The following is a 27,448-nucleotide window of genomic DNA, read 5'->3' as shown; positions in this document are numbered from 1 at the left end:
GCCAGGCTGCCGGCCCCACTTTTCCAACCACATCCTCTCACTTCCTGTGTCTGTGCCCCAGGTTGGTCATTCTCGCCGTGTTTCCCACGTTTTTGTTATGACCGTGTCCGTTAAGGTGATGTCTGCCCGGTGGCGGGGACTCACCGACAGCTCAGGGGATGGTTAGCATTTTTTTTTTTTTTTTTTTTTTTGGAGCGATACGGTATGTTTCAGTGAAGGCACGAGCACTGTTTTTCTGGACACCACGCGATCGGTGCGTTAATAGACTCCTTCGTCAACACACAACTTTTGTATGTCCCGGGAAACCAAAAAATTCATCTGATGCATTTTATTGCAGTTTCGCTGGACCGAAACCCACAGTATCTCCAGCGCGTGCCCGTGTCGGCTCAGGGGTCAGCTCGAAGCCTATGCATGTGGGCTTGGCGAGCGCAGGGTGGATGATGGCGTTGCTTTGCTCACATATAGCGTGTGCTCCCGAGCCCGTGGTTGCCGTCTCTGATTAGGAATCCGCTAGCCCTGAGGGGGGGAGCCGCAAGGCCCCCAGATGCCAGAGCACCACGAACAGAGAAAAGAACAAAAGAGAGTTCGCATCTTGGGCAAATAGAGACAGACAGACGGACAGACAGACCCTAAGAAACCACAGAACAAGGATGTTGGAAAACTGACCACTGCCCAACGTGGTCCTGGGACAAGAATGGCACGTGTGCCAGAGAGGGGAAACCCCAGCACCACTTGGCCTAATTTCCGGGGATGCCTGAAGGTGGCCTCCCGGCGGGCCCCCGGATGCCACGGCAGCGCTCAGGGTGGGCACCCAGCTGCCCGTCACGCGTGCGGGCTCATACTGGCTCGAAGAGAGCGCCAGGGAGGCGTCTGGAAAGTGAGGGAGTGAGTGCCAAACACCTCCTTCGAGGGCCCCTTCCATCCCTGTCGGAAAAGCCAGAGTAGAAGCAGCCCCAGGAACCGTGGCCTGGGGACAAGCAAACGTGCGGTGGTTTCATCGGAAACCACAGTATCTCTTCCCCGTTTTAGTGGTTTTCTCCGTGGATCGGACATTCCCAGGCCTACCCCACAGACGCGGTACTTTCCGGCTTTATGCAGCTCTGGGAAAGTGTCGTACGTCATCCTGTTGTCGCCACAGCCCCAGGCGAGGGGATGCCCCACGGCAGTCACGGCACCCGCCCACGGAAGCCACGCTGCAGCTAAACCTGAAGAAGCAGATCCCAGGTTCCGGGCCCTTCTTCCTCTGAGGATTCGACCACACATCTCTGCTGATCACCAGTGTGTGCTTTCCACTCCCGCCCCCGGGAGCCGCAAGGCTGGGTGTCACCCGCGGGGGGCGCTCCGTGGATGGGGGAAGGTGGACCCTGCCCCGCGTCCCCCCCCCCCCCCCCCCGCGCTCTGTGTCAGCGTCGCAGCAGCTTGTCGTTGAGTCTGATGACGTCGCTGACAAACGTGTCTGCCCCGATGAAGTCCCCCGCGATGATGTTGGTGCACCGCACGCCCGGCCCAGGGCACTGCTCGCGCACCCACGCGCGCAGGTACGGCAGGTTGGGGAGCGTCATCTTCTCCAAGGACTCGGACGGGTGCGCCAGGATGTACGTCAGGTTCTCTGTCAGGTTGATGCCTGCCACGAACAGCCCGCCTGGAACAGGAAGGAGAGGAAGCTGGTGCCACAGCCGTCAGGCTCCCCCGCCCTCGTGTCCACACGCTTCTGAGCACAGACTCTCAGAGCCGCGTGCAGATTAGGGTTCCGACGGCGGGGACACACGTGTCCACATCAGTGCCAGACTCCTGCCACCCAGCATGGGGACAGATAATGTCCGCAGGGACGTGCATGTCTTAATTCCCGTGTAGTGGACGGAATAACGTCCCCAGAGATGACCATGCCCCGACCCCCCACATGACGGACACACTAATGTCCCCACAGACGTCCACCCCTTGACCCTGAGCGGCGGACACACTAATGTCCCCAGAGATGTCCCATGTGCTGGATGGAATAATGTCCCCAGCGACGTGTATGTCCCACTCCTGTGTGGTGGACACAGTAACCACTATTTGTCACAGCAGCAAATGGACACTCACACACCGCGTGTCAGCCAGTAGATTTTGGGGGGGGGGGGATGGCCCAGAATCCTCAGACACATCGCAGAATCTCCGGGAGGGTCTCAGTACCTGTGTGGGTGGGAACCCCTGGACAAAGGTCTGAGAGCCCGCCACTCCCACCACAGGTGAGTTGGCAGGCGGCCACGGTCAGACTTTTGGTGTCTCCCTGACGGTTTTCCTTCTAACCCTCAGAGTGCATGCTTGTCAACCGGAGAAACACGAGAGTGCGAGATACCACGTCACAACCTGCTTCTCGGTGGCCTTGGGGCCGGGCCTTATGTCCGTCTCTCGGGTTGACAACATGGCCTCTGAAACAGGTTTGTGAGCACACAGAGGCGTGACAGGGCGAGCAGGAGGCATGCTCGGAGCGCGTGTGGGTGTGTGTGGAGCCTGTGTGTGTGCAGAGCGCGTGTGGGTGCGTGTAGACGTGTGGGTGGGTCTAGAGCGTCTGTGGGTGTGTGTAGAGGACATGTGGGTGTGTGTGAAGCGCGTGTAGGTGCGTGCGGAGAGCGTGTGGGTGCGTGGTGTGTGTAGTGCGCGTGTGGGTGTGTGCAGAGCGCGTGTGGGTGCATTTAGACGTGTGGGTGCGTGTAGACTGCGTGTGGAGGGCATGGGTGCATCTAGGGCGTGTGTGGGTGCGTGTGGCGCGCGTGTGGGTGCGTGTAGACCTCGTGGGGTGCACGTAGAGCGTGTGAGTGCGTGTGGATGCTTGTGGAGCGCATGTGGGTCGGGCACCGCCCGCGTGGGCGCGCGTGCAGCACGTGTGGGAGTCTGTACCGCGCGTGTGGGCGCGAGCACAGCACACTGCCCACGACGCGTGTCGCACAGCTGCAGCGCAGAGCTGGGGCAGGCTGTAGACCCGGGTCTCCGCACCTCGCTAGCGATACCACAAGTGCGTGTCCACCTACGTACACACACGTAGATGTCTCGTGGATGTGCGTACGTGCGTCGTGCGTGTGTACGTGACGCGGGGAATTAAAGCAAAAAGGAAACGCAGACACAATGGAATTTCTTACAAGCTGCAGCCCACTGACGATCCCTGGACAGTGCTCCCGAGTCCGCGATTTCTCCGGGAACGTCCTCTGTCCTAACATTCAGGCTTCGCTAGAGGGAAAAACACCGGCAGCCTGACGCCAGCCGCCAGCCGGGCCTCCAGGATCCCTGAGGATCCCTGATCTTCCTTAGCATAGGAAGGTCCTTCTGGGCGCTTCCCTTGACCTCACCGCCCCCAGCTCACACGAGTGTATAACCAGCCTCTCCTCCATCCCTGAGCAGCACTTCCCGCCCACGGCCCGGTCCCTGCGCTTTGATAAAGCCACCTGTTGCACCAAAAACGTCTCGAGAATGCTTGCTGGGCTGCCGGCTCCGAACCCCAACATTTTCCACATCAGCCCGGACCTAAGCGGCTCTGGCAGGATGTGTCTGGCCCAGGCCAGCAAACTCCCTTGCGATAATTATGTAGACAGGCGTCCTCCCGATGGCACCCAGGCCGTCCTAGCAAAGGGGACGCTGACCCTGTCTGCTCCTCGTCAAATAGATGCAGGGGCTTCTCCCGAAGTCATTTCCCAGGCTCACGGCCGCGATCATCGGCGCCAGCTGTGGTTAGTCTGCCTCGGGACGGGGACTTTCTGGAATGTTCCCAAGCAGCTGTGAAAACAGCACGCGTCCACTGTGGTGGAAAACCCCTCGGTGTCTGCTCATCTGTCTGAGCCTACGAGGCTTAGAATCCATCGGGAACCCCTTTCTCTGCCTTCTGGGGCGTCTCTCCTCTTTTGCCTCTCCTCCTTATTTCCCACCACCTTGGGTGGCCCAGTTCCTGGCCCACCACCGGTTCCTGGCCCAGCTCGGAGCCCGGGCTCCCCCTCCCCTCCCGCAAGGAGCAAACACCGGCCCCGGACTCAGAGCGCCCACTTCAGAGATCCCTGCCCGCATCCCCGAAAAACTGACAGTGGGGAACAAGCTAATTGGCTTTCAAATGGACACAAGCAGAATATAATTTGGTGTTTAAGCTAATTTAAATTTGTCGGTTTACTTAAGATGCACCTGTCTTTAGACGCACGAGCCTTAAATACCACGCTGCTATTCTATTCGGACTCACTAAAGGTGAGGTCAGGTCGTGTTATGTCTGTCGCAACTGGTCAGCAAAAAGACGACCTAAAATGATGCTTGATTTCTGTCTCAGTTTTCACGGGTGTTCTTAACATAGCTTGCAAAGTCTGCGGTGACCCGAGACTTTAAAGCTTTGCTGCGATGACAAATTGGACTGAATTCCTTGGGCATCCAGACCTTTCCCTAATAGGACGTGGCACTGAAGCATGGATTGATTACTGAACGTAGGTTTGTGGTTTTTCGGCTTCTTACTGCAGAGAAACTCAGGGCATTTAAATCTGCTGGAAAACATGCTTTGTGCTTAAATGTTTTCATTTAATTTGTGCTTTAAATTTTAGATTCATAAATCTGCCATCTAGAGACTTCTGGCTGAACAGTTTACAATTGGTTACCAGTTAATTTCCACTGGAGACTAAGGTTTCTAACACAAAAAATTCTGCTAAATGGGGCGCCCGGGTGGCTCAGTCGGTTAAGCGTCTGGCTTCAGCTCGGGTCACGATCACGCGGTTCGTGGGTTCAAACCCCACAGCGGGCTCACGGCTCTCAGCACAGAGCCTGGAGCCGGCTTCACATCCTCTGTCTTCCTCTCTTTCTGTCCCTCCCCCACTCACAGTCCTTCTCAAAAATAAATAAACATTTTTGAAAATGCTGCTAAATGTAATTAACCCTGATGGAAATAAGGGAAACAACACTGGATGAAAAGAAAAAAAAAGGTGTAGAGGGTTTAAGAAGGGAAATCTTTGGAAAGGAATTTTGTGTGTGGTCAGGACTAAAGTTGAAATGCATGGATTTTTTTTATGTGTATTTATTTTGAGAGAGAGAGAGAGAGACGCTCCACACTGTCAGCACAGAGCCCCATGTGGGGCTCAAACTCACAAACTGTGAGATCATGACGTGCGTTGAAACCAAGAGTTGGATTCTCAACCAACTGAGCCACCCAGGCGCCCCATAATGAGGGGATTTTAAAAGTACACTGGTATAAGTTTGGAATTCTGATTTCTCTGTTATAAAACAGGACTTTTGGGGCGCCTGGGTGGCTCAGTCGGTTAAGCGTCCGACTTCGGCTCAGGTCATGATCTCACGGTCCATGAGTTCGAGCCCCACGTCGGGCTCTGTGCTGACAGCTCAGAGCCTGGAGCCTGTTTCCGATTCTGTGTCTCCCTCTCTCTCTGCCCCTCCCCTGTTCATGCTCTGTCTCTCCCTGTCTCAAAAATAAATAAACGTTAAAAAACAATTTAAAAAATAAAATAAAATAAAAAAATTAAAAAGGACTTTTTTTGGATTGTTAGCCTGCTTTTGATAAGAACATGTAAACAAAGGGTTTTTTTCTGTGTTACCTGCCAAGCAAGCCAGTTTCTACATTTTCTGTTTATCAGGTCTTTGATTACTTAAACCTCAGTGTTAAAAGAGCTAAGTTTTGCTAATAACCGTATAACCCTACACACTTGCCTTTGGAATCTTTTATTGCCTCCTTGGTTAAATAAATAACTTTGTATGGTAGGTAATCCTATTAAGGCGTGTGCTTTGTAACTTCTTTAAGGCTTTTTAAACAAACTTCCCCAAGATTTAAATTGTAAATAAAGTCTTTTTGACCAATTAGATTTGCTTCTTTGGTACGTTAGGTGACTCAGGAAGCATCATTAAATAAATAATAGGTCTTAGGGCAAATGCTAGAACTATTCTGGAGACTATGCAATTCCTAAAGTGTTTTTTTTTTTTTTTAAGTTTATTTTCTTTTTGCACCAGCGAGCTTGAGCAGGGGAGGGTCGAAATCAAGAGTCGACACTCATCCGACCGAAATGACTTAGCCACCCAGGTGCCCCGAAATTCCTGAAGTTTCCGGAATGTCCTATTTGTGAGTGACCTGTGTAGACTCACATATGACCAGACAGCTCTAAGGAACTAAGGTTGACTTTACGAAACACGGAGCCATCGAGCCCCTTGGAAACGTTGGCCGGGTACCTGCTCACACAGCTCCCAGCAGCCTCACCAGGCGAGTACAGGTCACTTCCTGGCAGGTGCAGGAACCTCAGGATATTTGGGGACCTCGTGACCAGGAGTTGGCCCAATTCTACAGGTACAGCAGGCAGGTCTGACGGAAGTACTTGCCTTGGCTTCTGGCCTGGAGAGGCTGTGCTTGGCTCAGTTGAGAGATTCCTTACGAAATTTGCAAAGCAAATTTAAAAAAATCTGTATGGCTTATCACTATTCCTGCTGAGGTGATGTAAATAATTAGGCCGAGTTTATTAGCACTGGATTCGGTTTACAAACAGATGAGTCTTGACTTGGCTACTTCTCCAAATGAGGGTAATTGCAGGGAAAAATTATGTTTCAACACGTCTTTGTAAATACTAATTTTTTTTTTTGTTTGTTTGTTTGGTTTTGTTTGTTTCTATTTTTACCTCTAGATTGAGAGAGAGAGTTGGGGGGAGGGGGCACAGGGAGAGAAACTGAGAATCCCCTCAGCCCGTGAGTTCGAGCCCCGCGTCGGGCTCGGTGCTGTGCCGACAGCTCAGAGCCTGGAGCCTGTTTCAGATTCTGTGTCTCCCTCTCTCTCTCTGCCCCTCCCCCATTCATGCTCTGTCTCTTTCGGTCTCAAAAATAAATAAACGTTTAAAAAAAAAACAAAACCCAAAGATCTAAGAGTCAACATTGTTCAGGGGGGAAAGATGTGGGAAACAAAGACAGAAATGCGGATTAAATGTCCTTATAACCTGAGGCCATTGGCGAACTCTTGACACCCTCAGAGTGAAACGTCTCTCCAGCAACTCCCTACCCCCTTAAAGTTCATGCGTTGCTAGAGGGGAAATGACCTTAGCTTGACAATAGCCAGGCCTCCAGCCTCCGGAGTCCTCGTTAGCATATGAAATCCTTCTGGAACTTCCGTCCCTTCACCTCCCCCACCTCCCAAGTTACAGTCACCCCTCACAACCCCGTTCCGCCCACAGTCCTGTCCCCCCGCTGTAATAAAAGCACCTGTTTGCACCCAAGATAGCGCAACAATCCTTTCTTTCTTGGCCATCGGCTCAGAACCCCAACACTTCAAACCGCGTCGTGTGTATGGACTTATCTGTACCTCTGTGCATCCGTGCACACATGTACACGTACCCACGTAAGACACGTGCGTACACAGCCACACACGTGTCCATACATGTTACGCGCGCACACACACACACACACACACACGCTACATGACTTCTAAAGTTCTTCCCCAAGAGCCGAAAGCAAACCTGTGAGCGATAACGTGTGTGTGAGCCCTGCAGGTGCCGTGTGTGACCGACCCACACTGCTCACCTGGGCGGCCACACCTCTTCATGTGCTCCAGGTAGTGGATGAGCTCCTGGGGTTTCACCTGGTCCCCCCACCAGTAGGGGATCCCAGGCCACAGCTCCCTGTGCCGGCTCACGACACTCGCCTCCTCGTAGGACAGAATGACCTGCTGGCCGCGTGTCCACAGCTGGTTCAATGTCGGCACCTCCTGGAGAGGAAGGAGGAGTAGCGGGTACCTGAGAGAGACTGGTCGGGGAGTGTCAGAGACTGATGGTGGAGGATGGGGGTGAGAGACTGATGGTGGAGGATGAGGGTGAGAGACTGATGGTGGAGGATGGGGGTGAGAGACTGATGGTGGAGGATGAGGGTGAGAGACTGATGGTGGAGGATGGGGGTGAGAGACTGATGGTGGAGGATCGGGTGTGTGAGAGACTGATGGTGGAGGATGGGGGTGAGAGACTGATGGTGGAGGATCGGGTGTGTGAGAGACTGATGGTGGAGGATGGGGGTGAGAGACTGATGGTGGAGGATGAGGGTGTCTGAGAGAGACTGATGGTGGAGAGAGGGTGAGAAAGACTGATGGTGGAAGATGGGGGTGAGAGACTGATGGTGGAGGATCGGGGAGTGTGAGAGACTGATGGTGGAGGATTGGGGAGTGAAACAGACTGGTGGTGGAGAACAGGGTGAGAGAGACTGATGGTGGAGGATAGGGGTGAGAGACTGATGGTGGAGGATCAGGTGTGTGAGAGAGAGACCTGATGGTGGAGGATGGGGGTGAGAGACTGATGGTGGAGGATGAGGGTGTCTGAGAGAGACTGATGGTGGAGAGAGGGTGAGAAAGACTGATGGTGGAAGATGGGGGTGAGAGACTGATGGTGGAGGATTGGGGAGTGAAACAGACTGGTGGTGGAGAACAGGGTGAGAGAGACTGATGGTGGAGGATGAGGGTGAGAGACTGATGGTGGAGGATTGGGGAGTGAAACAGACTGGTGGTAGAGAACAGGGTGAGAGAGACTGATGGTGGAGGATCGGGGTGTGTGAGAGACTGATGGTGGAGAATGAGGGTGAGAGACTGATGGTGGAGGATCGGGGTGAGAGACTGATGGTAGAGGATCAAGGTGTGTGAGAGACTCATGGTGGAGACCGGGGTGAGAGAGACTGATGGTGGAGGATGAAGGTGAGAAACTGATGGTGGAGGATCGGTTGTCTGAGAGAGACTGATGGTGGAGGATTGGGGTGAGAGACTGATGGTGGAGGATTGCGTGTGTGAGAGAGACTGATGGTGGAGAACAGGGTGAGAGAGACTGATGGTGGAGGATCGGGGTGAGAGACTGAAGGTGGAGTATCGGGGAGTGTGAGAGACTCATGGTGGAGAGCAGGGTGAGAGAGACTGATGGTGGAGTATCGGGGAGTGTGAGAGACACTGATGGTGGAGGATCGGGGTGTCTGAGAGCAACGGTGGTCGGTTATCAGGGTGTCTGAGAGACGCAGGGATGTGGCATCATTGGGGTGCCTGTAGTAGGGACATGAGGGGGGGGGCAGGCAGCATCTACAACTGCTCCTTGGCCTCTGGAATGTCCGTAACCCAGACAGAAGTGTTACCAACAGCACCCTGAACTCACGCTGACCCCCCAGAGGCCCTGCCCGTCGAATAGCCAGGTGTGTCAGGAAGGTCAAGCACGTGTTACTACAAGGACCAGTGCTCGAAGGACCAGTGATTTTGTACGTGGACCTCCCACCCTCTTCTGTCTCCCCTCTGTGACGTTCCCTCTGGAGACAGCCTGGCCGTCTGTCCCCTAACAGCTGCTCCTGCCACCTTCCCTCAGAAGCCCCGAGCACCTGGGTGCCCTGGGTCACAGCAGCCCCACTGTCTTGTTTTGGCCCCAGACCAGGCTCATAGGACGAACTTGGAGAAACGCCCAACAAAGTGATGTAAAATGGACCCCAAATGGATATGGAGTTAACTTTTCAGCTTCCCGAAGACCCAGGGAGGGTCACTCTAGCCGTCGTCAGCAAATGGCACCAATTATCTGGATCACAAAGACCAGGTGTGTTGTGGGCTCAACCATGTCCCCTCTGAATTCTTAAGTTGAAGTCCTCACCCCGATACCCCAGAACGTGACTGTATTTGGAGGTGGGGTCTTGAAGTAGATAACGGAGGTACAATCAGATCATTAGGATGAGCCCTGATCCAATAGGACTGGAGAAGGGCGGATGAAGACACAGACATGCACAGAGGGACGACCACGTGAGGACACAGCGGGAAGACGGGTCTACACGCCCAGGAGACAGGCCTCGGCCCTGCCTGGACCTCAGACTCCCAGCCTCGTCCCCGCCTGGACCTCGCACTCCCAGGTTGTGTATGTGGCACAGTGGTGCGCGGGGCACACTGTGGGCGGGGGGGTGGGCAGTGGTCTTTCTCCCTGGGCGCATCACAGAGAGCACTCCAGCAGCGCCCCCACCCCCAGCACCGGAATGATCTCACCATCATGCACAGCAGAACCAAGCACGCAGGGGAGCCTACAGTCATACTCCTGCCCCCCACCTGCGCCAAAGGGGCCCTTCCTACCCCTCGGGGACACAGCATGTCCCCAAAGATGTTGTTGATACAGGCCACTAGGTACTCATGCAGGTTGTCCGTCAGGCCATCGAAGTCCCTGCAGGCCAGGATGACCACCTCCTGGGGGTGGCTCTCCAGCCACTCTGAGATCTCCGTGAGGGTGTCCTGCACAAGAGAGAGAGGGGCTCAGTCGGACCGTCCCGAGGGGGGCCAGGAAGCTGAGGACACTCCCACAGGCCCAAGGGCCTTCCGCAAACAGAACCCACTGGGCAAACGGGCCTGGGTCCTGGGCCAACAAATAGCCAATGCAGCCTCACCAACGACCGCCGGGCCGCCAGCCATTATCCTCGGGGAGAAGCATATGCTTGCGTGTGTGTGTGTGTGTGTGTGTGGCCACGTGTGTGCACGCTCACTGCACAGGGCACCGTGTGTGCAAAGGTGTGAAGTCTGCAAGTGCAGGGAACACGCAAAGCCCGGCAAGTGGCATGTGGAGTGGGGTCCCGGAATGGTGTCACCCGGCTCCAGGCCTCCTGGATGGCAGGGGGGAGTCAGGCTGAGCGGACGGTGACTCGTCATATTCGGACTTCAGAGCCACTCAGGCTGTGGCGGAGGAGACAGTGCAAGACGCCCCAGGCCCCAACCAAAGGCAGAAGACAAGCGGCCCCAGGTTTGCAAAACCCAGGAGGTCAAGAGGCTTAACCTCTGGACGGCTGGACCCCACAAGGGTGCGCATCACCGCGTGCAGGCCTCCCCGCCGCAGCCCTCCAGCGCCCCAGCCCCTCCCTGCGCCAGCCGCCCCGCCGCCCCTTGGCGACCTCGCATTCCTCCTCCTCCCCCTTCCCCCGCGCCCCCCCTCCTCAACCCCGTGACCCCCTGCACCCCCCACACCTCCACCAGCGCAGTGGAGTACACCATCCCCCTCTCCGCCCCCCCCCCCGCTCCCCCGCCCCCCACCTCCCCTCCCGCTCTCTCCCCCCCCCCCCGCACCTTCCCCTCCCCCTCCGCCCCCCCGCACCTCCCCCAGCGCAGTCGTGTATACCATCCCCCTCCCCCGCCCCCCCCCCCGCGCCCCCATCCCCCTGCCCCTCCCCCCGCACCTCCACCAGCGCAGTCGAGTACACCATGTGCACGAAGTGCAGGTTGTTCTCCGAACCCTCCGGCATGTGCGCGACCCGCAGGTCCAGGTACCGCACCCCGGCGTCCAGCTGCTCCGTGACACCCAGCACCTGTGGACAGAGCTCCGTCGTCGCTGCTGGGGGCCGTGGGGCTCCCGCCTCGGCTCACTGCCCCCCCCCCTCCAGGGCTCACGGTCCGGCCGGAGATGCCCCCCTCTGGGCCACGCTGTCTGAGGTCGAATCAAGAGCTGTTCTAGGTGCCGGCTGCGGTCCGGACGCCGCGCACGCCTGGCACTCAGGCACATGCTTTCGGGTGACACTGGCCACGGTGAGCCACAGACGGAGCCTGGGGAGGCCCTGTCCTGCCGTCCACGCCCCCTCGGCGCTGCCCTGCAGGGTCCCGCCTCCCCCTCGCCCGGGGCGGGCACCGGGAAGGAACGCTCTCTGGGCCTCAGCAGCCCTGAGCCAGGCCCCCAGGGCCGCACCTGCACCCTTGGCGGTCAGGACGCGCGGAGGAGGGTCAGCGGAGGTGGGCACCGTCCCCACGCCACAAACAGCAGGAGGACAGGCAGGAAGGAATCCAATCCAGAGAGGGTAAAGGAGGGAAAGGCTGTACCCTCCCACACAACGTGACAATGGAAAAAGCGAGAGTTAACGTGAAAGTAATTTGTACATCCTTGCGGCCCTGCAGGGAGCCAGGGTCCCTCCTGTGAGCCCCCCTGTGGAAACATGCAGCACTCGGGCTCAGGAGGCTACCTAGAGGCTTTCGTGTCCCCTACTGTGTGTGTGTGGGGGGGCGAGGTCCAGCCAGGTGCGCCCCCCTCTCCCCCCACCGTGCAGAACCACCTGCGAGGGGCCTTGACGCCCAGGCCGGCCCTCGCTCAGGGACCCCAAGCTCTCTGCAGGAGCGGACTCCGGGGAGAGGAAAGCACCCAGCTGGCTACTCCCCGGGGCACAGGCTTGTGCCTCAGGTGGGCTGAGGTCGTGGACAGACAGGACTGAGAAGTGAACATTTTCTCCCGTAAAACACCCCTTCAGATGCGTATGGTGTCTTTTCAGAACTTAAACTAGGTGCTCGCGGTGTCAGTATTAGTAAAGCCGCGGGATCTGAGGAGGTCGTCACAGGACGCACGCGCGGTCTGACCGCCCAGGGCGGATCCCTGCCTACACCTGGGGATGCAAGAGGGGGGCTGCGGCCGGGAGCCTCCCTGGAGCTGGATGGGGCGTTCCTGCCCCTTCCCCTCGGTGTGTGAGCTACAAACTTAACATGATGCCCTCCCCGGTGCTTCTTCCCCGAACGGTGTGCATTAGCGATGGCACCGTGTGGCCTGGGGCGTTCTGCAGCAAACTCAGGGTGTGCACAGCTTCCCGGCTGTGGACGCACCCCATATGCTTTCCTGTGGCCGGTGCTTGCGAACAAGCGGTTCTGGTTATTTCCTCAACTGATTCCCTGGAGGCACCCAGACTTTATAACAGCATACCCCCACCCAGACCTCCTCATGGCCCTCAGCACCATGAGACCCCAGCACCACGGGGACCCAGCACCATGAAACCCCAGCACTGTAGGGCCCAGCACAAGGAGACCCCAGCACTGAGAGACCCAGCACTGTGGGGACCCAGCACTGTCCAGGACCCCAGCACTGCTGGGACCAACCACCACTCAGGACCCTAGCACCACGGGACCCCACCACCATGTAGGACCCAGCTCTGTGGGGACCCAGCACCATGAAACCCCAGCACTGACAGACCCAGCACTGTGGGGACCCAGCACCGTGGGACCCCAGCACCGTCCAGGACCCCAGCACTGCTGGGACCCATCGCCACTCAGGACCCTAGCACCACGGGACCCCACCACCACGTAGGACCCAGCACCATGGGGACCCAGCACCATGAGACCCCAGCACTGAGAGACCCAACACTGTGGGGACCCCAGAACCGTGGGACATGGCACTGTGGGGACCCAGCACCCAGGACCCCAGCACTGCATGCCCCCAGCACCATGGGACCCCAGCACCGTCCAGGACCCCAGCACTGCGGGGACCCATCGCCACTCAGGACCCCAGCATCACAGGCCCCCAGCACCATGGGACCCAGAACCACCCAGGACCCCAGCACCACGGGGACCCAGCTCGGTGGGACCCCAGCATCTTGGGACCCCAGCACCACGGGACCCCATCTCCAGGACGGCAGCGAACCCGCTGACCCCTCCCACAGGGCTCTGTGGTGACATTTCAGGCTGGCCAGTGCAAACACCTCACACAAGTAGGGAATCTGGTTTCTCCACATTCCAGACCGGCAGGTCCCCAGAGGGATTCCTGCTGCCCTCGTGACCTGAATTCCTGCTGCGCAGCGATTACAAAGCACCAGAGCCCGGGACTGGGGCCTCCGGGAACCCGGAGTTTCCAATGCACACGTCCAAGGAGCAGAGAATTCGGACCCCCTGAGCCCCCCACAAGCGGCGGTGGGGGGCTGGGCTGCTCCCCAGGTGGGTCCTGCATTGCTGCCAGAACCTGGAACCATCACGTACCTCTCCTCCCTTACTGACACTGTGCGGTGACGGCCATATGGCCAGCTGCCTGCCCCTCCCCCACCGGGATGCCCCAGGTCACCCTGGGTCTGCTCTCCCCACCCCCCCACCGGGACCCTCTGGGTCACCCCACCCTACACCAAGGTGCCCTGGGTCTCCCTGAGTCTGCTCTCCCCACCCCCCACCAGGACGCCCCGGGTCACCCTGGGTCTGCTCAACCTACTCCCCACCGGGAACCTCCAGGTCACCCTGGGTCTGCTCTCCCCACCCCCCCACCAGGACCCTCCGGGTCACCACACCCCCCACCAGGGTGCCCTGGGTCTCCCTGAGTCTGCTCTCCCCACCCCCCACCAGGACGCCATGGGTCACCCTGGGTCTGCTCTCCCTACCCTCCACCGGGACCCTCTGGGTCACCCCACCCCACACCAGGATGCCCTGGGTCTCCCTGAGTCTGCTCTCCCCACCCCCCACCAGGACGCCCCGGGTCACCCTGGGTCTTCTCTCCCCACCCCCCACCGGGACCCTCCGAGTCACCCCACCCCCCACCAGGATGCCCTGGGTCTCCCTGAGTCTGCTCTCCCTGCCCCCCACCAGGACACCCCGGGTCACCCTGGGTCTGCTCTCCCCATTCCCCAGCAGGATGTCATGGGTCACCCTGGGTCTGCTCTCCCCACCCACCACCAGGACCCTCCGGGTCACCCCACCACCCACCAGGATGCCCTGGGTCTCCCTGAGTCTGCTCTCCCCACCCCCCACCGGGACGCCCCGGGTCACCCTGGGTCTGCTCAACCCACTCCCCACCGGGAACTTCCAGGTCACCCTGGGTCTGCTCTCCCCACCCCCCCACCAGGACCCTCCAGGTCACCACACCCCCCACCAGGGTGCCCTGGGTCTCCCTGAGTCTGCTCTCCCCACCCCCTACCAGGACGCCATGGGTCACCCTGGGTCTGCTCTCCCTACCCTCCACCGGGACCCTCTGGGTCACCCCACCCCACACCAGGATGCCCTGGGTCTCCCTGAGTCTGCTCTCCCCATCACCCACCAGGACGCCACGGGTCACCCTGGGTCTGCTCTCCCCACCCTCCACTGGGACCCTCCGGGTCACCCCACCCCGCACCGGGATGCCCCAGGTGACCCTCAGACTGCACATCACCCAGACCTTCCTCTCCATGTACACCCTACCCCAGGACAACCCCCCCACCCCAGTGCTCACAATGCCCTCGGACCCCCGGGAGCAGAGGCCTTGGCAGGGAGTTTGAGCAAACCCCAATCAGACAGGAGAGACTGACCCCTCTCAGGACGTGGGGACCCGGCCCCGCCCGCCCTGTCCCTCCCTGAGCATTCAGGGCAGAAACCTGTCATTGTGGGTTCTTTCTCCTCCTTTTCAAATGTGTGCCCGTCTCTAAACAGGCCTCTGGACAACGGCACGGCCCAGAGGAGGTTCCCCAGGACTGGGGGCTCTGAAGTGGGATCCCGTGAGGGCCTGCCTCCAGCCAGCAAACACCTCACAAAGACACGGGGACGTGCGTTGTTTATGGCTGCTGGGTTGGCCGGACGTCTGTTTTCAATAGTGTTTCCCCTGCCAGGGAGGGCACCCACCCGGCAGATGGCACTGATCGGCCGGCCCCAGGGCCCCGCGCCCCTCACCTGGGTGGTGGACCACTTGAGCACGATGGGGCGTGTGATGCAGGGAAGGACCTTGCCCAGCAGCTGCAGCAGCCGGGACTGGCTCTGTGCAATGGGCGACTTCTTGTCCAAGCAGTACGTCATGGTGTCGTGACTCCCTGCAAGCAAACCCGAGGGGACTTTGCACCCGGGAGCCCCCTCTGCCGGGCGCCCCGTGAGCCCCCTCCACCGGGCGCCCTGTGCCCGGCAGTGGGTACTGCCCCAAACTCATGCCCACCGTGCCGATGGGACAGGGTCGTCCAGGACCAGGGTGGCCCTAAACCTGGGTGTCCTTTTAAGGGACACAAGAGGAGAGACACAGACACAGAGGAGATGGCACATGACACCACGCGGTTCCTCGCGGGGAACACCGCCCCTGGTTTCAGGGACCTTCCCGTGCCAAGTGATCCTCATCCAGCACAGCCACCAACGTGCCCCCCTGACCTGGAGAAACACCCCCATGTCCGTCCGCACTGACGTCCGTGAAGGTTTTCCAGAAACTCTTGAAGAAGAAAGGGGCACGTTTACTGGGTGCGAACGTTCGCATGTTGTACAGGAACGTCCGTGTAAATAAGCACAAATACGTATAAATAAGCGAAGCTGCTGGAATCGCTGAGACCCGGTGCTGCCGATTCCACAGATCAACGCATCAGAGCGCCGACTTCAAAGACGGACGCAGTTTTGCGCATCTAAGGTGTTATAACGGGGGCGTTCTGGTCGCTGGACACAATCAGTGAGCACCGAGATCAGGAGAGATTCCTGGGCCCTGTGTCCCATCCAGCGGAACCCACGATGTTTACAGGCTTAGCTGGAAAAACGAAGCCGTCCTGCTCTGTCGGAATGTGCCAGGAAATCTTTCTGAGGACGATCCCGAACGCAAACGTATGAAAGGAGAAGACGGAGGCTGGAGGCAGCAGAGAAAAGAGAAAGGGATTCCCCCCGGGGCTTCCGGAAGGAGCCGGGCCTGTGGGCACTGAAAGGTCACCCCCGTGCAGATTTCTGGCCCCAGAGCTGTGAGTTCACACAGCTGTTTGGAACCACACAGATTGTGGCCCTTTGTTACAGCGGCCCCAGGACACTTTCACAGCCACCTGGACACGGCGCCTTGGGGACTAGGGGCCCTTTCCCCTGTGGTGCTGGGGCGTCCCCTACCGCCCACAGCTGCCCCCGCTCCCCAGATCTGACCTCTAAGGGAGCTAAACTCCCACACGCTCCCCAGAGGCCACCTGCTTCTGCGGGGCACGGAGGGGAGGGGAGGGGATGGGCCTGAAGAAGGGCATGCCCTGGGCCCTTGGTGGCTGTTCGTCCCAGAAGAGTTCCCTGCAGATCCCCTGGAAACACCGGAAACCGCCTCCCACAAGGAAAATGGCCCCAGGGCAAACTGGAAACCCTGTGATTCGGATCACCAGGGAGGGATCACCAGGGAGTGAGAGCATGGTGACACCTCTCTCCTCGAGCACGTGGGTGTGGCCAGGGGTTCCTGACACCGATGACGGGGGGGCGTGGCCATAGGGCATGACAAGAAGGCAGAGGGCAGTGGGAGGGATCCCCTCCCACCACCTGGTCAAGAGTCCAAGACTCAGGATGCGCCTGGAGAAGCTTGCGATGGGGAAGTGGACGGTCCCCACGCCCAGTGACAGTCCTCACTTACATACACTCCTATACGAATGTCAGCGGAGGGCACACAGCCAGTAAGACGATACTGTGGCTCCATATGTGCTGATACAGAAAATGCAGACAATATTATGCTAAGTGAAAACGTAGATCAAAAATAGTACAGTTGGGCCTTCTTTTCGTTTATAGTGTATATCTTTATATATAAAAATGGATTATCCCTATATGTAAATGGATTCACATATATATTATAATATAGAACTATAAACTGCAGGCAAATCTATATACGTCACAGAGAATGTAATTTTTTTTAACTTACACGTTTGCATTTGTCTGCAATTATTATGTATTGGCTCTATGAGTTTTTTGTGGCTCCCTTACAAAGTGGGAGGCTTCAAAGAACAAAAATTAATTGTATCCCAGCTCTGGCGGCCAGAAGTCTGATATCCAGGCAGGGCAGGACCACTGAGATCCAAGGGGGCGGGACCAAAGTCCCTCCAGAGGCTCCTGCAGACGGTCCTTCCTGCCTCTTCCAGCTTCTGGGGCTCCAGGCGTCCCTGGGCTGGTGGGCCCGTCCTCCTCATCTCTGCCTCTGCCTTCACGTGGCTTCTCTGTGTCTGTGTCTCCCCTTCTGTCTCCTACAAGGACACCTGCCATTGGAGTCAGGGCCACCCTGACCCAGGATGGGCTCATCTCAGATCCTTCACTTACTCACATCGGCAAACACCCTATTTCCACATAAGGCCCCGTTCTGAGGCTATGCGGGACGTGAATTTGTAGGCACTGGTCAGTGCATAGAATCGGGTTTGTGTGGTCACCCCTCGGGCCCAGCGGGGACACAGCCTGACCCCCAGGGACTCTGTCGTCTGTGAAGTCATTCGGGTGTTGGGACTCGGGCCACTGTGGGAGTCCAGCTGACAAACAACAGACAGCCATCTGGGAAATAACCAGACTGGGTCCTGCCCCATCAAGAGAAACTGCATTCGAATCAAGGATTTAAACGTTTTTGAGAAGTCTTCGTAAAATCCCAAAGAAAAGCGCTAGGACAGGGTGAAAACGTGGCTCAATCTGAAAAACTGCAAAAATGTACCCAGGTGAGAAACCTGCTTATTTTTGAGGGAGGATCTCCAGATACCGCACGTGCACGGACGTGGAGACACGGAGTGGGTCCACTACAGCCCTTCGTTTTTGCAAAAACAAAAGGCTGGTAATGCCCACATGCTCATCGGTGGGGAGCGGCGGCCACTGGTCCCGGGGCCACTGGAGCCACAAGGGCCCAGACGGAGCCCAGCAGGACTCAGGGCCACCAGGTCGCGCCCCGTGCAGGCCTGGCAGGCGTCCCGGAGAGAGGGCTTCTGTCCCCAGGAGGGGGGTTCTGTCCCCAGAGAGGGGGAGTTCTTTTCCCAGAGGGGGGGTTCTGTTCCCAGAGGGGTGGTTCTGTCCCCAGAGGGAGGGTTCTGTTCCTAAAAGGGAGGGTTCTGTCCCCAGGGAGGGGGCTCTGTCCCCAGAGGGGGGATTCTGTTCTCAGAAGGGAGGGTTCTGTCCCCAGAGGGGGGGTTCTGTCCCTGCTGCCCCTCTGCCCTCAGCCCCTCTCTCCCTCCCCTGCACTCCCAGCCCTCCTCGACTGGGCCTGACCTGCCAGCCAGCTGCTCTGGCCACACCATAACTAGGGTCCCACAGGTCCTGTGATAGGGATGGCTCACGGCCAGCTGGCGGCTTGAGGTGCCCCGCAGGAACGCAGTGCTCGGTCCTTACAGCTGAAGGGCTAGCGGGTCCCTACACAGAGGGACAGACTGGCGGGGGAGCAGTACCCCAAATCCCTGTGCCATCACATCTCCCCTCAGCCACACTCCCTGGGACTGTGCACGTGCCTGCTGGGCCACATCAGAATGAAGGAGATGGAGAAGGGAAGACGGTCATTTGGTGCATGTGTGTGCATGTGGTGTGTGTGTGCCTGTGTGTCTGTGTGTACATGTGTGTGCATGCGTATGTGTGCCTGTATCATGTGTACATGTGTCTGTATCGCATCCATGTGTGTGTGTGCCTGTATTGTGTGCACGTGTGTGTATATGTGTGACTGCATTGTGTGCGTGTGTGCACATATGCGTGTCTGTATTGTGTGCGTGTGTGCCTATATTGTGTGCACGTATGTGCCTGTATTGTGTGCATGCATGTGTGTCCATATTGTGTGCATATGTGTGTGCCTGTACTGTGTGCATACATGCGTACACATGTGTCTGTCTTATGTGCATGTGTGTGCACACATGTGTGTCTGTATCGTGTTCATGCATGTGTGTGCCTGTACTGTCTGCATGTGTGTCTGTATTGTGTGCATGCGTGTGTGTCTGTGTACATGTGTGTGCATGTGTGCACACACGTGCCTGTTTCTGTGCATGTGTATGTGTGTCTATCTTGTGTCCATACGTGTGTGCGTGCATGTGTGCATGTGTATGTGTGCTGTATTGTGTGCACGTGTGTGCCTGTATTGTGTGCATGCATGTGTCCATATTGTGTGCGTATGTGTGTGCCTGTGCTGTGTGCATGCATGTGTACACACGTGTCTGTCTTATGTGCATGTGTGTGCACGCATGTGTGTCTGTATCATGTTCCCGCATGCGTGTGCCTGTACTGTCTGCGTGTGTGTGCATGCATGTGTGTCCGTATTGTGTGCATGCGTGCGTGTCTGTGTACATGTGTGTGCATGTGTGCATACGCGTGCCTGTTCCTGTGTGCATGTGTGTCTGTCTTGTGTCCATACGTGTGTGCGTGCATGTGTGCATGTGTATGTGTGCTGTATTGTGTGCATGCGTGTGTGCCCGTACTGTGTGCATGTGTGTGCACGCATGAGTGTCTGTGTTGTGTGCGTGCCTATATTGCGTGCATGCGTGCATGGTCCCTGCAGTTTCCGTGCACTCAGGCCCCACCCCATGGCCGGCCGCGCCCCTGGGGGAAGCAGAAGCCCTCACCTGGGATGGACAGGTGGTGCAGAGGTACATCCCAGAGCAGGGGGCACAGCGCCGACATCCAGTCTGCATTTGTGCCGCAGCCCTGGAAGTTGCCAGAAGCGCTTACCTGTCCGCCCATCAGGGGCCACTCGGCGCGACCTGAGGAAGGAAACAAAGTTTTGCTGACGTAAACCAAAGGGCCCAGAGCCACTCTCCTGGGGGGCGCTGGCAAAGCGTGCATCCTACCCCCTGCCGGTGCCCCCTGCTCCAGTCTTGCGCTAATCCCTCCACCCCGCCACACCCGCCGCGCAGAGGGGCTCACACACCACAGTCGGCCAGGTCTGTGGCTGCAGGGCTTCAATCCTGGGGGTGGTGGTGCCTTGGGGGCCCAGGTCAGCACCCTGCCCTCTGCCTCCCTGGGTTGGGGTGCTGGGCTGTGGTGCAGGGAATCTGAGATCTGTTCCCATGGAAGCCAGCGCTCCCTTAGAAGCAATGGGGAGACGCCTGGGGCTAGGGGAGAGGAGGGGGTGTCTCCTGGTCCTTAACCTATGGCCCTGGCCACTGTCTTCCCAGCATCTGCCAGGTGATGAACACGCATGGGGTGTAATTTACTCTCAGGATAAGCCGACGAGGTGGGCACAGGACATCGCCTGCACAGAAAAGGAGCCCCAAAGACAGGAGCCCATCCTGGGTTCAGCTGTGACCCGCCACCAGATTCCCACGTGGCCTCTTCCCCCAGCACGTCCCCAGCCGTGGAAGCTCTGTACACACAGTGAGGGGGTCAGACTTGGCTTCCCTGGAAATAAGCCACTTCACCCTAAGGGTTATTTTGAGCGGAAGAAGACTGAAGAAAAGCAGAAACAAGAAAAACTCTCCTCCCTCCTCGTCTAACCCTAACCCTAACCCTAACCCTCTCCTGCAAGCAGGTATAAATTTCCCTCTGTGCAGCCGTCCCCTTCCATCACCTGTACCCGGAAGGGGAGGGCACCCCCCTTAGGTCTGCACAGTAACAGTGACCCTGCCTTTAGCCTCCCCCAGCCCGCTACCTTCTCGGGATTTAGGGTCCCTACAACCCCCAGCCCTTTCACTCTGGCTTGTCAATTCCACACAAATTCATCAACCTTTGGTGAAATGGCAGATAAGGCCTAACGTCCAACTGTCTCCCTGGGTCCACTCCTCTTCTGGGAAGGCCTCTACAAACATCCAGAATAAACCCTGTCCATCTGTCTTCTGTCATTTCATTTCATTTCATTTCATTTATAACGTAAGCTGTGCACCCGACATGGGGCTTGAACCAATGACTCCGGGGTCCAGAGGGCATGCTCCACTGACTGAGCCAGCCAGATGCTCCCCTCTGTTGTCATTTCATTTCATTCATTTATTTATTTATTTATTTATTTATTTATTTTCAGAGAGAGAGAGAGAGAGAGAGACAGAGAGAGAATCACAAGCAGGATTCACACTGTCAGCGCAGAGCCTGATGCGAGGCTTAAACTCACAAACCAGTTGATAAGCTGATGCTCAATCGACTGAGCCACACAGGGGCCCCTCTTTGTCATTTTAAAATATTTTTTTAAAAGTTTTTATTTATTTTTGATGCAGAGAGAGACAGAGCATGAACAGGGGAGGGGCAGAGAGAGAGGGAGACACAGAATCTGAAGCAAGCTCCAGGCTCTGAGCTGTCAGCACAGAGCCTGACGTGGGGCTTGAACTCACAGACTGAGATCATGACCTGAGCTGAAGTCGGATGCTTAACCGACTGAGCCACCCAGGTGCCCCCCCTCTTTGTCATTTTAATTTGCAGGTCTTGGTCCCAGAATCTAAGAGGTTAGAAAAAATTTGTTCCTTGTCTACACTGTGTCAAGTGCACCAACAGCCAACAGTACAGTATTGATTCTCATTCTGCCTCAGCAGACAAAAGCCCGATCCCTAACCCTAACCCTACCCCCCCCCCCCCCGTCCATAAGAGGGTCCTAGAGCTAGCACCCCTGCCATCCATCTTCCCTCATGGTGGGTCCCAGGGCTCTCCCAGCTCACACCCAGTCCATCAGTGTCCCTGCAGGAGTGAGTGTGGGACCCCGGCCCTCCCGCGGGGGGCGGCAAGCATCCAGGTGGTCTGGGGCTGGCCTATGCACACAGGAGACATCCCTCAAGGCACTGTGCCATCCAGGGGCAGATGGGCCACTGCCTACCTTCCAGCCATGCAGGTGTCTGGAAAGTGAGCAGACCGGGGACCGTGTAGCCCCAGCCTCAGGACCTCCTATATGTGTCGGCTGGACGTCATCTGGGAGTGTGGTCAGCCCCAGCTAGGACACACAGAGCAGGGGGTGTGGCTATGCCTCTCCCAGCTGCCGCCCAGGGGGCCTTGTCCCGCCCAACTGAGCCCTCCCCAGTCCCATCCCAGCAGGGCCCACGTCTCAATGGCCCCAGGAAGAGGCCTTGAGTGAACCCTGAGATCTGCCAGGGGCTCACCAATTTGCTTCCAAGGAAAACCACTCTGTGAGTTTCAGCTGACAGGTAACTAAACACACCCCCAGAATGTGCCCCTGGGGCATTAGGGTTCCTACCAGCTGGAGGGAGCAACAGACCCCAGAGAAACTGCCCAACGGGACACTAGTTTGTTGCATGAAGGCAGTTTCCACGTAGACGTGAAATGTCCACCTGAAGAGATGCCTCTGCCCCTGCACCTGGGAGAGCTCCTCGGCACCCCAGCCCCCCGAGTCCCCTCCACCGAGCCCAGCCCCTGGGGAAGGTCGTGGGAGCACCAGCACCCCGAGTCCTCTCTGGAGCCCAGCCCCAGGGGAAGGTCCTGGGAGCACCAAAACTCCCAGTCCCCTCCGCCAAGCCTAGCCCCTGCGAGAGGTCCTGGGAGCACCAGCACCCCGAGCCCCCTCCGCTAAGCCCAGCCCCTGAGAGACATCCTGGGAGCCCAGCACCCCGAGTCCCCTCCACCGACCCCAGCCCCTGGGAGAAGTCTGGGAGCATCAGCACCCCAAGTCCCCTCTGCCGAGCCCAGCCCCTGGGAGAGGTCTGGGAGCACCAGCACCCCGAGTCGCCTCCGCTGAGCCCAGCCCCTGGGGAAGGTCGTGGGAGCACCAGCACCCCAAGTCCTCTCTGGAGCCCAGCCCCAGGGGAAGGTCCTGGGAGCACCAAAACTCCCAGTCCCCTCCGCCAAGCCTAGCCCCTGCGAGAGTTCCTGGGAGCACCAGCACCCTGAGCCCCCTCCGCTAAGCCCAGCCCCTGGGAGACATCCTGGGAGCCCCAGCACCCCGAGTCCCTTCCACCGACCCTAGCCCCTAGGAGAAGTCTGGGAGCATCAGCACCCCAAGTCCCCTCTGCCGAGCCCAGCCCCTGGGAGAGGTCCTGGGAGCACCAGCACCCCAAGTCCCCTCTGTCGACCCCAGCCCCTGGGAGACATCCTGGGCACCCGGCACCCCGAGTCCTCTCCAAAGCCCAGCCCCTGGGAGAGGTCTGGAATCCCCAGCACCCCGAGTCCCCTCCGCTGAGCCCAGCCCCTGGGAAGGTCCTGGGAGCACCAGCACTCTGAGGCCCTTCAGCCGAGCCCAGTCCCTGGGAAGGTCCTGGGCACCCCAGCACCCCGAATCCTCTCTGCTGAGCCCAGCCCCTGGGAGAGGTCTGAGATCCCCAGCACCCCAAGTCCCCTCCACTGAGCCCAGCCCCTGGGAAGGTCCTGGGAGCACCAGCACCCCGAGTCCCCTCTGCTGAGCCCAGCCCCTGGGAGAGGTCTGGGATCCCCAGCACCCCAAGTCCCCTCAGCTGAGCCCAGCCCCTGGGAAGGTTCTGGGAGCACCAGCACTCTGAGTCCCCTCCGCGGACCCCAGCCCCTGCGAGAGCTCCTGGGCGCCCCAGCACCCCATGTCCTCTCCGGAGCCCAGCCCCTCGACAGCTGGACAGCCTCCACCCTCTCTGATCACATCAAGGCAGGGCTCGGGCGCGCCCTGGGAAGGAGGGGGTTGATTGCACAAAACCGGGTGAGGGCAGGTTTGCAGGCTCCCGGCCCAAGCAGGTGAGACACAGCAGCCTCCCACTCGTGAGCCTTCGGGGAGGTGGCTCCGTGTCCACGCGGCGCATCCGGAGGTGGTGGCTGGCGACAGTCGCACTCAGGAAATAGCTCTTAGGTGAATAAAAGGACGGACGTGCCGCCGGCAAACCCGCGTGACATTCTGTCCCTTTCAGGCCCCCAACGCTCCCCGGCCCGTCTGCGCGCACGCAGGCTTTGCCCCAGCCCCAAGGACCCGCGATTACACCTGGGGCGCTAAGTCCTGCGCCAGCGGCAGAGCAGGGTCCGCGGACGCACCGGCACCTGCCGCCCTCACCACCCCGGAGCGGGTCAGCGCTGACCACGGCTAGTTCCCGCGGCCGCGGAGCCCGGAGTCGAGCCTGTGGCGGCCCCTCTTGCTAACCCTTCCCATCCGGTCCAGAGGACGTGCCATGCCCCTCCCCCGCCCCAGGCCGGGACCCCCCCGCTGTCCCCACCTGTCCCCACTGTCTCCGCAGGGACGCGCGACCCGCCCGGAGGCGCTCACCGCGCGCCGCAGACTCTCCAACGGACTTTCCGGCGAGGCCTAAGCCCAGGACGCGCCCCGCCCGAGCCCCAGGCCGGGACCCCCCACCCCGTCCCCACCTGTCCCCACTGTCCCCACTGTCCCCGCAGGGACGCGCGACTCGCCCAGAGGCGCTCACCGCGCGCCGCAGACTCTCCAGCGGACTTTCCGGCGAGGCCTGAGTACAAGACGCGCCCCGCCCGAGCCCCAGGCCGGGACCCCCCACCCCGTCCCCACCTGTCCCCACTGTCCCCGCAGGGACGCGCGACTCGCCCAGAGGCGCTCACCGCGCGCCGCAAACTGTCCAGCGGACTTTCTGGCGAGGCCTGAGCCCAGGACGCGCCCCGCCCGAGCCCCAAGTCGGGACCCCCCACCCCGTCCCCACCTGTCCCCACTGTCCCCGCAGGGACCCGCCACCCACCCGGAGGCACTCACCGCGCCGCAGACTCGCCAGCAGACTTTCCGGCGAGGCGCCTTCCCCCAGCAGCCGAGTCTGGCACTTCCTAAAATGCTCTGGCCTCGCCATTGGACGCCGGGAACCCCCGCCCCCGCGAGGAGGAGGGGCCGCCTCCAGACAGTCACGCCCAACCCCACGCGGGCCGCAGGCTGCACCCCCCACGTCCTAGCAGGACCCGAGCCGGGAGAGCAAGGCGCAGTGGGAGGGGGGCGTGCCCCATACGTCCCGGGCAGCCCCACCTGCAGGGACTAGACCCTCCCAGAGGACGGGAAGGTGTCCTGAGGGGACCCGCGGGGTCAGCGGTCAGTGGTCAGGGACAGGAGGGTGTCCTGAGTGTGACCACGGGGTCAGCGTCAGGGGACAGGGACAGGAGGGTGTCCTGAGTGTGACCACGGGGTCAGGGTCAGGGGACAGGATGGGAGGACATCCTGAGAGACTGGCCGTGCTTTGGCTGCGGTCTGTTCCGGTCACTCTGGACCCCAGGCCCAGAGCAAACAGGACTTTCATCAGAGCTTGGATGGCCTCATGTCCTCGGCGCCTGTGATCTCTGAGGACGTTGGTCTGAAATCCGACCGCGGCCTTTACTGAAGTGTGTGGCCCTCTGGCCTGAGTGGCTCTTGTCCCGGTCCCAGCCGGGCCAGGGCGTGTGGCCTCGGTCCGCGTCAGCGGAGGCGCATTCCAGGCCACGTGCACACCTGCAGACCCACCCACCCTGACGCTGACCCCGGTGACCCGGAGCCTCGGAGCCTCGTCCCGTCGGCTCCTGGGCGCTGGGCGCTCCGCACGTGCGCCTTGTGCGGGCTCTGCCCTGCCTGCCCGAGACCAGCCGGGACCCAGAGCGCGCACAGGACAGCCCAACGTGTGCGGCGGAACCCCTCGCGACTGCCCCCTGCGCCCTCCGCCCGCAGCGCAGTCCGGCTACTGGGGCGGGGGGAGGGGGGGGTGCCGGGCGCTGCCTCAGGGGCTCCCCGCCCAGCAGCCCAGCGGCGTCTCTTCCCGCGCCCTCTCCCCGCGGTCCCTGCCTCCTCCTCCTGCCCCCCTCCCCCTTCTTTCCCCTCCTCCCTCCGCCCTCTCTTCTCCCCTCCCCTCCTTCCCCCTCCCTCCCTTCGCCTCCCTCATCTTCCCCTCCCCCCTCCTCTCTCTCTTCCCTCTCCCCCTCCTTCTCGTCCCTCCTCCTTTCTTCCCCACTTCCCTCCTCTCCCTCCTCTCCCCTCCTCCTCCCTTCCCCTCCTCCACTTTCTCCCTTCCTCCCTCCTTGGAGACCCAGCTCCTGGCCGGCAGCTCCCTGACTGGCCCCCTGTGCCCCGTCCTCCACAGCCCGGGGCCCCACGTACCGCCTGTGAAATGGGGCTCTGAGCTCCTGGGGCCTGGGCAGCGGCCGCCACTGGGGTTCCCCGCTGCCTGCGGAACAGACCCTCCCTCCCTGTCTGTCCGGGCTTCCTGAGGCTGGCCTCCACGCGCCTTCCTGCCTCAGGTGGGGAGACCCAGGGCCCCGAAGTTGTCCAGATCCCCAGAACCTGTGACTGTCAGGCCCCACTGCGGACGGGACTCCAGGTCGCTGCACAGCTGAGCGCAAAGCAGGGGGCGGGTGTGCGTGCAGTCCCAAGGGCTGTGCTGGGCCCGCGGGCCCAGGACTGGGCGGGACCCTCGACAAGCACTCCAGCCTGGCTGGCTTTGCCGAAGTGGGGGGGGGGGGAGGGGCGCAAGGGAACCCAACACCGGCGCATTTGCACCCCAGTGTGGACGTGCCTACTATCTGAGCCTGGACCCCACAGTGGACGTCCCTGCACCCGGGTCCCGAGTCCCGGACCCCACTGTGGGCATCCCTGCGCCCCGGTCCCGAGTCCCCCCACTCCCCGACCCCACTTGGACGTCCCTGCACCCGGGTCCCCCCCCACCCCACTGTGGACGTCCCTGCACCTTGATGTCCTATAGCCAGACAGGCCAGGGGGACATTCATCACTGAAATAGGCGCCCCCCTCCCCACGTCCCTATGTCCAAAAAAGATCCCTTCCACAGACTCTGGGGGTCAGGATACGGCCATGTCTCTGTGGGGACACTGCCAGCAAGAGGCGTACTAGGGGACGGTGTGCTCGCAACACAAGAGCAGAGGTGAGTGATGCTGTGCTGGGTCTCAGCCAACACTATGGGTAGATGCACCAAGGCCCCTTGGAGGGGACACAGGCAGGGCCACCCCAAGAGTGCTGCCCATTGGGGATGCAGCACCTTGTGCTCTGTCAAGTTGGGGTCAACCCCTCCCCCAGAGGCCACCCCCACCCTCACACCTGTGCTCAGCCAGGACCCGCAGTCCCCGTCCCCTGTGTCTGCACCCTCCCTAAGACCCTCAAACAATGTCTGGGACCCACACCTGCCGCAAGGTGAAGAACAGAGTATGTGCTGGGGCAGCTGCTGTGGGCTGGTGGCCACAGGGTCCTCGTGTGCAGCCCTGTCCACCTCCAGACGCAGAGGACGGCAGCGTGGGCCACACCCCGTGTCTACAGTGGCCGGGTGTGCACGG

General features: G+C 59.7%; 1 protein-coding gene across 2 annotated transcripts; it reads right to left on the bottom strand.

Annotated features, from left to right (window-relative positions):
* Positions 1–192: 192 nt before the first annotated feature.
* Positions 193–25,014, bottom strand: LOC122476898 (PI-PLC X domain-containing protein 1-like). 2 transcript variants are annotated; one of them, XM_043569787.1, is made up of 7 exons: positions 24,909–25,014; positions 19,930–20,067; positions 15,332–15,468; positions 11,140–11,268; positions 10,052–10,207; positions 7,507–7,690; positions 193–1,642 (listed from the first exon to the last, which is right to left on the bottom strand). In XM_043569787.1, exons 1-7 carry the CDS (start codon positions 24,997–24,999, stop codon positions 1,404–1,406), a joined length of 1,074 nt encoding a protein of 357 aa, XP_043425722.1. In that variant the 5' UTR covers positions 25,000–25,014; the 3' UTR covers positions 193–1,403. The 2 variants fall into 2 exon arrangements, with proteins under 2 accessions (XP_043425722.1, XP_043425723.1); XM_043569788.1 differs by lacking the exon at positions 11,140–11,268.
* Positions 25,015–27,448: the final 2,434 nt, after the last annotated feature.

The sequence above is a fragment of the Prionailurus bengalensis genome, chromosome X, assembly GCF_016509475.1.
Source record: "Prionailurus bengalensis isolate Pbe53 chromosome X, Fcat_Pben_1.1_paternal_pri, whole genome shotgun sequence".
NCBI classification, from domain to species: Eukaryota; Metazoa; Chordata; class Mammalia; order Carnivora; family Felidae; genus Prionailurus; species Prionailurus bengalensis.
This window is presented reverse-complemented; position numbering and strand designations above follow the sequence as displayed.

What these genes read in the sequence shown, in the direction of transcription:
- LOC122476898 (XM_043569787.1), bottom strand. Translation starts at nt 24,999, where the DNA reads ATGGCGAGGCCAGAGCATTTTAGGAAGTGCCAGACTCGGCTGCTGGGG. An exon ending in GCTGGCGAGTCTGCGGCGCG is followed by an intron (nt 20,068 to 24,908) that starts GTGAGTGCCTCC and finishes TTCCTTCCTCAG; the next exon opens with GTCGCGCCGAGTGGCCCCTG. An exon ending in ACTCGACTGCGCTGGTGGAG is followed by an intron (nt 10,208 to 11,139) that starts GTGCGGGGGGAG and finishes TCTCTTGTGCAG; the next exon opens with GACACCCTCACGGAGATCTC.